Source organism: Schistocerca nitens, chromosome 3 (assembly GCF_023898315.1).
Source record: "Schistocerca nitens isolate TAMUIC-IGC-003100 chromosome 3, iqSchNite1.1, whole genome shotgun sequence".
NCBI lineage: Eukaryota > Metazoa > Arthropoda > Insecta > Orthoptera > Acrididae > Schistocerca > Schistocerca nitens.
This window is the reverse complement of record NC_064616.1, coordinates 209,962,131-209,975,443: the sequence shown is the minus strand read 5'-3', so window position 1 is coordinate 209,975,443 and position 13,313 is coordinate 209,962,131. Positions and strand designations below refer to the sequence as shown.

The 13,313-nt window shown below is 38.3% G+C and overlaps 1 protein-coding gene across 1 annotated transcript in view; it reads left to right on the top strand.

The window, feature by feature from the left end:
- LOC126248161 (uncharacterized) overlaps nt 1–13,313 on the top strand; it is a 513,313-nt gene that overhangs the window by 454,370 nt on the left and 45,630 nt on the right. Inside the window, exons 15-16 of the mRNA XM_049948909.1 lie at nt 7,215–7,532; nt 11,017–12,487. Of these exons, the coding sequence (XP_049804866.1) occupies nt 7,215–7,532; nt 11,017–12,487 (1,789 nt within the window). The remainder of the gene's footprint in view (nt 1–7,214; nt 7,533–11,016; nt 12,488–13,313) is intronic.

Genomic DNA, 13,313 nt, shown 5'->3' with positions numbered 1-13,313 from the left:
CACTTGACTGACTAGGTGGTCCTTACATTTAAGTGAAAACCAATTCAAGGTAGTTCTACACAGCAATGTGGATGGCAAAAAAGAGAAATTAACGAATGTTCAAGAGGATGTCGTGCAGTGTCAGTCCTGGAAACAAGATCCTAAATTTTAAGCTGTTGATTATATACGGTACTAGACCACTGCTAAAGTACCTCTGCAAGAAGTCCCAGAAACAGTCCCAAACCAACGTGCTGAGACTGTGGCACATGTGTTTGTTAAAGACTAGATTTTGAAATATGGCTCACCTTCTTCTGTAATTAGTGACTAAGGTTCCAGTCTTATTTCCAAGTTACTACAGCAAGTATGAAGGTTACTGAAGACTTGACAAGCTAAGCTCATCCAGAGGGAAAGGGCCAAGTGGAAAAATTTCATCGATCCCTCATGAAAATGATAGTCACTATGTTGGCAGTAAGCACAATTCATGTGGTACCTTCATGCCAGACATGCTCAACATTAACAACATGGAGGTACACACTAGCATGTAAATCAGCCCTTAAGAAATTGTCTATATCAGGCAAATGACCTCACCATTTGACTTCGCACCATCACCGAGAGGCAACAGCAATCAACATGTCAGAGACTTAGCCAGAAAACTACATGAAGTATGGAAGCATGTAAGCACTTGAAATCACAAGTCATTCCCCAGCTGTCTGCTCAGCATGACTACGGAGCTGTTATACCTAAATATTGTGTTGAAGACTTAGTTTATTGAATAATCCAGTACTGAAGAAAGGTAACATCAGGAAGTTTAAATTGCACATGAAAGAACCATATAAAGTCCTTGAAATCGTCTCCCCAGTTACAGTTAAAGTCCAGTTGCCATTTCACTTTATTGCAATGCACATGAACCATGTAAAGCCATATAAGAGTAGGCCAGCTACTGAACCAGCTGATAAACCAGAACAACAACCCTGAAGCAGACCCCAGAAGCAACTGAGACACCTGCAGAATGCACCAGATGGTGACCATTTGGTGGGCCACTAACATCCAGACCCACTCTTTGACAGTGATGAGCCAGGATGCCATCAAATGAGCCAGGATGCATGCATGAGCACCACTTTAACATGGTATCTGCGATACCTGAGACAGTGGACAGTGCTAAGCATGTGCTAATACATTGCTTACAGATTGTGCGTGAGTGTTTAAGTGTTTTCATCAATGGTAAGCAACAAGCTGACCACTGAGTCAATCATTAACATTGTCTTCTCCTTCAAAGAACTGTTCAACTTCCTTGACTGCATTATCTTCTGCTTAACGATAGCAATTGTATTCCTGCTACCAGTTGAGTGATGTTGATGCCATTATGATGAACAATGAATTAACTCTGTTTGTCACCATCCCCTTAATTGACTCTAAGCATCACTTTGAAGTTTACCATTGTTCACTTATTCAGTATTCCGGGTGCCATTTCGTACCTTTATTCAATAACATCTTAATAAGCCAGGACCAAGGAAATAGCTTTGTCACAAACTGCTTTACATGATTATGAACATTGTTACATTTCTATTTATTTTGGATGACACTTAAATATTCTAATCACTTTGAGACAAATGTATTATTCTTTAAGTGAAAATGTAAATAACATGAAGTTATTGCAGTTAGTAGCTCGATAAAATATAAACAGGCTATGTGGGTGGTGTAAGCCAGTAGTGTACGATACTTAACTTGGGATCTGCTCATTCCTATCGAGATCTTGCTGAGACCTGGATTAACATTTTATGTATAATCAGTATTTAATGTGAAATAAGAACCAGGTATCATTAATACATGTCATTGCAGATTTATTGCACTCAGTGACATACATGTTGCGTCACAAAACCTCTGATCAGCAGTGAGCCCCACCTCTCAAAACTCAATTTTGTGTGTATATATATATATATATATATATATATATATATATATATATATATATATATATCATGACAATAGTAATGTTGTTAGTACAGCTTTTACGAGTTGCAATTAAAAATTACCACCTCCTATTAGTTTAACATACAGATGGAAATGTTACAATTGCCATTATTCAATTTGTATAAGCAGAATGGCCAAATATTGTTTTTATCACATGAAATTAAATCAAATATGCAATATAAACAATGCTTTTTACTGTTATGTTAATTACACAGTAAGCAAATTAGGTAAAGCTTTCCTATCATATTTTAAATGTTTAATTAAACAGCCTTTTTGCAGTGTTAAAAAAAGTTCTAATGTTTAAATAGGAAGTAAGTTTTAGTCATTTGTTTATAGCTTCTGATTGACAGTAATTCACAAAATTCATAACTATTCTGAAAATTAGTGATTATTGTTACTTACCTACATCATACAGATGAATAATAGCTGTACACAAGATAAGCTATACCCTGAAGTATTTTGGTTGATAATTGATAATGAACAACTCATTAAAATGTGATTTCATTATGTGCTAATTACAACAGAATGTGACAGTTTCAGATGTTCCTACCAAATGAGTGAGCTTTATAGCTTTGATATGTTAGTAAGATACATGCATTTGTATACTATATTATCCACAAGTTAGTGATTACAAATACTGACATTTTAATTATCTTGTTAATTGGAATGTGGGCAGTTGCTTAGTCTTTAATTATCTTGTTAACTGGAATGTTGCTGGTTTTGTAGTCCTCAATGAGACCAAATGTATGGCATTGGATCATTCAGTATGTTACCGAAGCTGATCTATTATGTTTGAGCATACAAACAAACTTATTTGCCTTCAAATATAGTATTTTATAACAGCCGTGTGTACAGCTGTGAGAAAGATCTCTTCATGAATGTTAAGCCTTAGGATTACTGTCCCAAGAAACTGAAAACGCTAACTCAACCTTTCTGAAATGTTTCATAGTTGGTATCAGCTACTCTTTCAACTCAACAACTGACCTAACCTTCATGTACCACAAATCTAACTCTCCCTTTATCAAAAAAATGCAGGGAGCAGTCTTCTGGTAGCTGTAGAAAACTGTGAACTGTCAAGTGACTTTTTCCAGACACCCCAAATTTCCCAGTACACTTTATATGCAGAAAGCAAATTATCCCTAACTCTGATTTCTACTGTATTCCACAACAATACTTATTTATTTCAGTCACTGAGTTAATTCAAGATTAGTTTAAGTGGAACAGATGAACTGTACAACAAAACAGTACAAGTGATAAACACTAATCATAATGATGCGAATTTATTTCATGCTTTTATCAGTATTGACAAGTATCAACAAGTTTTGCAGAGTCCCATTACATTTAAGCCTTCATTTGGGTTAACACCTCCTTCCTTAATCATTTTGTTATGTTAAATCACCTTTGGTTTCTTCTGGTTAAAGCAGTCAAGGTCCCCTATGCCTCCCAAGCTCAAACTTGTTCCTGCAGGTGACATTGTAGTTGACTTGTTACCTATTATGAATGAAGTGTAATGAGCCAGCTGCATAAGTGCACCACCCTTTGCCACAATATTAGAATTAATACAGTAGAGAACTGTTCTTAACTTAATCAGTCTGGTACCTCATCTTTATTGGGGAAGGTGACGTAAGAGAACAGAAGTAGATTACGCGGAGGCAGCAACCCTCCCCCCATGATGAATGAGATGCTGAACTATGAAAAATGATAAGACACTACTATCATGCATTTTAAAGGTTAACACATGATTTCCTTGTGGAAGCAATAAACTGTGAGCATGTATTGAAATGTGACAGGGTGTTGTAGTACTTATTTCATTTGCCCACAACTCTCCACTACTCTGAGATCTCTAAGTAAACTTTAATTGTGTAGTATGCTTTATTTATGAAGAATGTTTTAGCTGCCTTTTTAAACAGATTTATTTTAGTAATCTTTTCCATTTCCTTTCACAATTTATTTTACAATTCTGTTACCAGGTAGAAAATGCTGTTTTGCATTTTTGGTTTAGTTTTTCTGTGTAAATGTAAGTTCAAACTGGCTCTTCTTATCTGATTGTGTACAGAACTGTTTGTGCAGTACTTAGTAATATTTTCCCTGATATGCATTACAGATTGATAGATGTACTCCCTTGGAGCAGTAAGTATGCCCAATTCTTTAAATAGCTCTTTATAATGAGCCTGACTACTACTTCTAGTTATTATTCTTATGACCCTTTCCACAGTTTAATATCATTGTCCATGTTATATGACATTGGTGCCCAGAAAAAAATCTCTTAGCTAAGAATTGAGTGCACATAGGCATAGTATGTCACCACAAAACTAATGCTAAGAAACCTAATATCATAACGTGCCAATGACATTCTTTTTGCCAGTATCTTGTGCTTGTTACAAAGACCATAGATTTATCATCTATGGTTAAAATGACAAGGTTGTGTCCCCTCTTTATGATTATGTGCATATTGTTTGTTTTCTTTAAGTTCAACATTAATTTATTACATATAGTCCAATTCTGAGAGTTTCATTTGCGTTCTCTGCAAAGAGAACTTTTTCTCTGCTTCTTATACTGTCTGGAAAGTCACTAACATACACTATGTGATCAAAAGTGTTTGGACACCTGGCTGAAAATGACTTACAAGTTCGTGGCACCCTCCATCGGCAATGCTGGAATTCAGTATGGTGTTGGCCCACACTTAGCCTTGATGACAGCTTCCTCTCTTGCAGGCATACATTCAATCAGGTGCTGGAAGGTCTCTTGGGGAGTGGCAGCCAATTCTTCACGGAGTGCCGCACTAAGGAGAGGTATCGATGTCGGTTGGTGAGGCCTGGCATGAAGTTGGTGTTCCAAAACATCCCAAAGGTGTTCTATAGGATTCAGGTCAGGACTCTGTGCAGGCCAGTCCATTACAGGGATGTTATTGTCATGTAACCACTCCACCACGGGCCATGCATTATGAACAGGAGCTCAATCATGTTGAAAGATGCGTTCGCCACACCCGAAGTGCTCTTCAACAGTGGGAAGCAGAAGGTGCTTAAAAACATCAATGTAGGCCTGTGCTGTGATAGTGCCATGCAAAACAACAAGGGGTGCAAGCCCCCTCCATGAAAATCATGACCACACCATAACACCAACACCTCCGAATTTTACTGTTGGCACTACACACGCTGGCATATGACGTTCACCCGGCATTCGCTATACCCTCACCCTGTCATTGGATCGCCACATTGTGTACCATGATTCGTCACTCCACACAACATTTTTCCACTGTTCAATCATCCAATGTTTACGCTCCTTACACCAAGTGAAGCGTCATTTGTGATTTACCGTCGTGATGTGTGGCTTATGAGCAGCTGCTCGACCATGAAATCCAGGTTTTCTCACCTCCCACCTAACTATCATAGCACTTGCAGTGGATCCTGATGCAGTTTGGAATTCCTGTGTGATGGTCTGGATAGATGTCTGACTATTACACATTATGACCCTCTTCAGCTGTTGGCGGTCTCTGTCAGTCAACAGATGAGGTGGGCCAGTATGCTTTTGTGCTGAATGGATCCCTTCATGTTTCCGCTTCACTATCACATTGGAAACAGTGGACCTAGGGATGTTTAGGAGTGTGAAAATCTCATGTACGGATGTATGCCACAAGTGACACCCAATCACCTGACCACGATCGAAGTCTTAGAGTTCTGTGGAGTGCCCCATTCTGCTCTGTCACGATGTCTAATGGCTACTGAGGTCACTGATATGGAGCACCTGGCAGTAGGTGGCAGCAGAGTGCACCTAATATGACAGACTCACGTTTTTGCTGGTGTCCAGATACTTTAGATCACATAGTGTATATACATTAAGAACAGTACTGGATAAAATATACAACTCTGAGTAACACCTATGTTTATATTTTTTTGTAGACAATTACTTTACTAAAAAATTTGGTGTCAGCAGATATATGAACCATCTCCACCTTTTGCACTTTGTTTTCCCTTCTGCACCCCGTTTTCCAGGTAAGATTGGAACCACTCATTCTGCTGTGCATCTTATACCTAACACATCTAGCTTCTTTAGTACTATTTTATGGTCAACAGAGTCAAAATCCTTGAAACAGTCTACAAATATGCCTGTAGCGCAGTCACTTTTGTCAAGAGCTTCAAGTACAATTTTTGTGAACTCCCTAATGGGCGATACTGCACTTCTTCCACATCTGGAAACCAAACTATGATTAATTAAAAAGTTTGTATGTATTTATGTAATGTATTGGTCTCTCTTGTGATTATTTCAATTATTTTTGAGAATGAAGATAATAGTGAAACTGACCAGTAGTTTTCAGTGCTTTCCACACTACCTTCTTTAGTAATGGCACATCTCGTGCATACTTTAGGTACTCTGGGAAAATAATCTGAAGTAAGGGACTCATTTATTATATTTGTTAATGGGGCTTATAAGCTGTCTATGCATGCCATCAGAACAGAGACAGTAACCTCATCTATGCCTATTGACTTCTTATTTTTGTTGTTGGATTGACTTCCCGGCTTCAAGCTCTGTTGTGGGAAACATCACTGTGCTTGCTGCATGAGTCACTGTGTGTGCTACATGTGTTTTAGGAAGATTTTGCTGCAGCTTCTCTGCAATACCAGAGAAATAATAATTTCCAAAATTTGCTAATTTCTAAGGACATTCTGTTGTTGTTCTCCCATCTTTGATTTGTATGTTACTATACTTGTGGCTACCTATTCAATTTTTTGTTTTTGTTTTGTAACATTCCATATTACCTTACTTTCATTTTCTACATTTTTTTCTGCAAGCAGTATCTTCCTGTATAATTCATACCAGTGATAGCAATCTAGGAACCATGGATTAGTTTAGTGTTTTGGTAAAGAACTGAGAAATTTAAGTCTCTGAGAGGACTTTCTAATACCCGTTGGGGCTGGTTTAAGGCCCAAGCAACACAATCTGCTGCTTGGGTCACGAAGCTGAGAGGGGTACCAGAGGTGCCACATCTGTAAGATTTCTATACAGGACATATCACAATTAGTAGTGGCTGCTTTGGGTACCAGGCTGAGAGGGGTTCACATACTGGCCCTGAATACCCGCAGTTATCCATCTGCTTTCCTTAGGTGCTGCTGATGAAAAAGCAGCTCCAATACCATTATCAGATGATACCTAGATGAATAAATAAATATAAAGTTATTATTTACTTTCGCTCACAGGTACTTATCTTATTTGAGTGTTTATTCTGTTCTATGACTAAAGTCTAAATATATATGTATATATTACAGGCCTTCTACAAGAGAACCGTTGATAGAGGAATCAGTTGAAGATGATGATAAGAAGATTTTAAGCAGTAGTGAAGAAGATGATGGTCTGGAAGAAGATGAGGAGTACATTGATGAGGATGAAACGCCAGAAGTAAAGTCTGATGTGAAAGTGCCTTTCAAAGAGTACATTACGATACAAAGAAGTCGGCCAGTCACAGCCCCCACAGATGATACAGAACAGTCAGGTTACCAACAGCCAAGCTCGGGTGTGCAAGAATATTCATCACCTCAAAGAACTAGATTGACAACTACACCTATTACAGAAAGTAGCTCTCCAAGGTATTTACTTGGTCACTAATCTTTCATCAATATTAACATTAATGTCTACAGCTTTCCTGACATCTTGATTTTCCCCTTACAGATATACCATATGTATAAAGTCAAAGTTTAAGTGCAGTGAACAAGGCTGGGTAGATTGACTCTTCACAAAGGCAGGGAGATGTCTCATATGGTGTGGTAATTATGGCCAAGTGCCTCTAATAGTTTGCAGCATGCTTTTTTGGCATACTCATTGCTCCCAATTATTTTCTGGAATTCTGAGGTCAGAAAAGCAGTGGGATTATCCTGTATTGTGCCTCTCTGTCTCAGTACTGGAGATGTGATGCAGCTGGCAATGTTCTACTGCTGAAACTCTACAAATCCAATGTTTTTATAAAATAGCTCAGTTACAGCACAGTTTCTAGGCAGCTTATGTGTGTAGTTCCCCATGTCTCAACCACTATATTTGGCTTCTGTTATTCTATGACTTAGCATCTGTCCAGTAATTTGGTAATGATATTCATATATTGCTGCTCTGTCCAATTTGATGACCATTTACATTAAATTAAGCTTTTTTTACTTTCCTTTACACTTCTTTATATATTGTCTGACATAAACCATTTGTGACAGTGGGCCTGTCATGTGCAGTCTAAGCAACATTCATTATTCATTGTTTTACATTGGTGTGAATGCCTATAAATTTTCCATCAAAATTAGTAGCAACGATTAGACTGTTTTTGTATCCGAAACTGTATCACCTGATGGCTGCAAAGGCTGAACCTGAACAATTGCTTCACTCACTATGGACTTCAGCTCTTTCCTTGATACTAATTTATGGGCAAAGTATAGGTTGGAGTTCTCTCTCCAAAACCTGAAACATTTCCTTCATCCTGAACATTGCTGACCTAATTCTATATTTTCTCATAAAAATTTTTAGTTCATTTTTTAAAGTATACCTTATCATTTTTTCTCACTTCACATGCCTAGTTTCTTTTACCACATTCCACCACCCTTTCATGTACCTGCTGCCTTGGTTAATTATCTCAGCTTACCTTACCTCCAGTACCATGTAAGTGGTTCATGTAGGACTCAACTGCTATTACTGGCAACCTTTCCATTCCCTAGTCTATGTTTCTGCTATAACTTTTCCTAATTTCCTTTTCTCACCTATATGTGGACTTTTCAGTAGCTTTCTGTTTTCTTTCCTGCATCATTTAACATCTTGTGGTCTGACCATCACCATCTCAATCATACTTTATTTGATTCTCTTCTACTTCACACTGCTATAACTTCCTTGCATGCTGTGTGGTTCTTTAGTGGATACAGGAGCAAGGAACAGATGCTCTTCATAAACAGAGGATCAGATATTAATTTATTCTACATCCAATATTAAATAGTGAAAATAATACATAAATATTAAATAGTAAAAATATTACATAACTTTGTTGCGTAGTTGCAGTGTCAGTTGTGAACAGTAGCTTTGAAAGTTGAAATATATACAGATTTATAAATCTATCACTCTTCCAAACAATTTCTATTCAGAATATATCAAGCCCTGGCCACTATGAAAGTCTGTAAATGTTATTCAACTGGCAAACACACAAAATTTGGCTTAGTGCATAAAAGTTCGAACTCAAGTACACTCACCACTGGAGCTCCAGAGGGGGAATGCTGGCATCTCATTGATAGTGGCATAATCATTCATGACAGTGCCCTCATTCTGTGGTGGCAGCTGTAGGAAATGCAGTGGCATAACTGGTGGTGTGCATATTTGAAAGTGCTGCCAAATGGATGGTGCCTGATACAGTACATATGTTGAAGGTTGTATTTTTCTTAAGAACTGAGAGTGTGCCCTTTCTATCACTGCTAATTTCATCTTTGAACTTGTGATGTATGTTAGTTTAAAAAACTTTCCTTCATTTCAAAGGATGTTGGTCCTGGTGATTTAATGTTAAAGGATGCCCCTGGAAACTGAGAGACTGTGGGATTAAATCATGGTTGGATCACAGACATTTTCAGCTTGGCTTTAATCTAACCTTTACCTCAGTAAACTGTAGATCCCCTTTCCCTGGATAGATAATCTGGGTATTTTAGGGACCAGCACATTGACACAATGAAGTCCAGTTCAAAGACTTGAACCTGACTGTTGAGCCACACACACACACACACACACACACACACACACACACACACACACACAAAAGAGTTCATGGCTAGATTCATTAACTAAGTAGTGTTAAAGGAAGAGGTTATTCAGCACTTTTATATATTGATTGGTCTTGTCTGAAACTTGGTGACAATCATTAGAAAAAGAGTGTTGCAGTAGACTGCAACAGATACCATGAGAAGAAGGATACATTCATTCAAATGCACTTGGCTGAGATGGCAAAATCTTTTATACAGCATTCATGTTGCGTTATTGAAGATAATGAACTACATGTCACACCAGATGCTGACACTAAGTTTTTCACTATAATGGCAGGAATATTAAGCCACTAAAAGGAATTCTAAATCTTTTAGCTATTTTTAAAAGAAAACAGCTACTTTACTGTGCTTAAAGTATATTTGTATATTTGAATTCAGTTGTTACTTACCATTTTAGCAAGTCAAAAAACAACAAAAAAATATGAAAAAATATTACAAAATTATTCAGGTAATTACCATTCAGTGGAGCTTCATGCTGTTGAGCACAGCTTGCTTGATTTCAATGGCTGCTTCACAACCTGTGCCATCTGAATCCTTCCCCTAGCACCAGATTTTCCAAAATATGTAGAGAGGAGTTACACACACAACAGTTCCTTTGTTTCTGTAATCCTGCTGGCTTCATTCTCTGCTATCCCCAGCATCCACACCCTCAACCTAACAGTCTCTCCTTTGTCTGTTCCATCATCCCCACCCAATCAACTCCACAATGCCGTCATGATCGTCCACTGCACAAATTCACCTGCACCCTTGCGTCACATTCCTGTGCCGTGCACATGCTGCTGCCTCGCTCTGACTTGTCAGCCACCCTTCCCAAACCCTCTTTCCTCCCTCTTTTCTCCCTTCACCCACTCTACCTGACACAATCCAAGTACATGTTTCAAGATACTGTCCTCAGTCGTGATGTAGTCTCTCTCTGTCTGTGTGTGTGTGTGTGTGTGTGTGTGTGTGCGCATGCGTGCGTGCGTGTGTGTGTGTGTGCACACACACGTGTGTGTATGGCATGTGCAAAAAAGGATTAATCCAAAAGCCAGTGAAGTTTCCATTCTTTTTTGTGTGCCTGTTGATCACTGAACACCTCCACTACTTGGTAAGTTGCCACCTTCACTCCTAAATTAGATACAGTCTGTTAGAAATTTTCATGTGTTTCCTTTTATTATTTTTATTGTTTCTCAGAATTCCTATCTTTTTGTCAGGATACTGTTTATATCAGCAACTGTGTGCCTTTTTTTACTTTATGTGTGAAACATTACATGTATAAAAATTTCAGTTTTGATACTAACACAGTACTTAAAATTTTCAGATATGTCACCATCAGTAGAGTCAGATCTACCACAGAATCGAACACAATCAATTTTGAAGATGGGAGCAACAGGGATATTAGCTCTCTTCTGAATTCAGATGATAGCACAGCTGCTGGAAGACTTGACCAAATACAGTCAAACATTCAGACTACAACACCTTTTACACCACCAAGTACAGCTTCTGATGAGCTCAAAGTGCAAAATAGACAGAATTATTTCCAGCATTCCACAAAACGTGCTAATATTCTGATAGCCTCAAGCCCAGCCATATTTGAGTCAGCCGAGCAAACCACCAAGTTTGCTGAAGAGGATGGCAACATCCCTATTAGTTCAGATAATCCAGTAAGTGCTTTTAGTGCAACAGTTTCCAATACAGAAGAGTCAACTACAAAATCATTCAGGCAGTTTAAAGTGAGGCCCACTGTGGTTACGACAACCCTTGTCCCAGACACTTCTTCAGAAACTACGACAAGAACGAGGATCAGACCTGGCTCAGATAGGAGGAGATTTCGTCCCAAAGCTGAAACTACAACGAGTTCTTCAGAGTCATCAACAGAGTCCACTGAGACAGTGAAGGGCCAACAAAGAAGATTTCAACTGAAGACAGAAGCGACTACAGTTTCTGAGGCTACAGAGAAACCCAGACCTAGATTTCGTCCTAAGTCTGAAACTACGACAGGCACTCCAGCCACAGAAAATAGGAGGAGACCACAAAATATCTCAGAAACAGGCACTGAAGAAAATTCGGACACTCTAAGAAGTTCACAAAGTAAAACAGAAATTTCTGAAGAAGGTGTGACAGAAAGATCGAGACGATTCCGTCCCAGAACTGAATCTTCTCGCGAGACTGAAGTAGATGCAGACGTGGCTCAGGGGGGCACGACTACTGAACAGCTGACGTCTGTCACTGGAGGAGCACTGAAGCCCAAGTTGTCAAGCTCACAAGCTACTGCTGCCACGGAGTCACTAGGGCTAGGTGTTACTTCAGCGAATACTGCAGGAACGTCAAAAAAGAGAGATAACAATAACATTTTACAAGATGATGAATCTCTGTCATCATCATCATTATCATCATCATCATCATCATCGTCTACCATAAAAACTACTAGTCCTATAACTGCAGATGAAGAAATTACTGAAAGGTCTGCAGAACACGAAGTCATATCAACATCTCATATTTCGACAGAGAAAGTAATGACTATACCAGGCACAAAAGACCCGGCAACAGATTACTCCTCTAGGTACAGAGATTTCAGTACAGTCCCTCCTACAGATCTGCTGTCAACCTTACAGTATTCAACAGTGGATGAAAAGGAACCTGTTCTCAGTACTTCGCAACACTTACTGCAGACTGGAATAGCGGAAGTTACTTCTAGCCAAGCTTTTAGTACTACTGAGACAGTTTCAGAATACTCCAGGAGCACTAGTGACAGAGGAAGTGACACAGAAAAAACATCAGTTCCAGCTTCAGTAAGTATAGCTCTGAATGGTCAATTTCTTTTCAATAAAAATAATTTGGGGTTTTTAATATATAATACTATTATTATGATGATAGTCAGATTGATGTCTTATCGTAATATAAACTGAATACAAACTTAAGAAGTTACAGTATGCTGCAACTGAGATATGTTGCAAAGATAAGGTACCTATCTGTGTGTGTTGTTTCCTAATTACATCTCTGTGTGTTCCATAACTTTTATGTAAGGAATGAAAGTCAGTGTCATACTGAAATTCAGCTCAAAGTAGCTTTTTCCTACATGTTTCTACAGAATCCTGAATGCTGTAATTCTGTCTGAAAAGTAGGGGCATGTGGGAGAGGAGATTTATGGTGAGGGGGAGGGGAGGACAAAGATGTATACATCACATCCTGGGAAGTCTCAGGCTGAACTTGAACTTTTGACTGTCTCACAGTCTAGTGACATTTGTTGATACTTCCTCTGTGACAGATCTTATCAGTGTAACTTATTCTTACAATCACAATTACATTTCAGTCTAATTCCCTATGTTTCATTTGATTTATCAGCATTTTGTTCCTACTTAATTTTGTTGTTTCATCTGAATGTTCACAACTTGCTTTTGAACTGATTAAATGTGGTAATCTAGTTTATGAACAGAGATCAAAATGTTCATTTCCAACCCATAAATATTTACATATGACGGAGCATACTCTTTTAACATGTAGACTACTTAAGCAGAAACTACTCTACCTGAAAATGATCTTGTGGTCCAAATTGAAATTTTGGTGACTGGAACTTACCATCATCAGCATAATTATCTTCATTTCGAGGATTAGGCT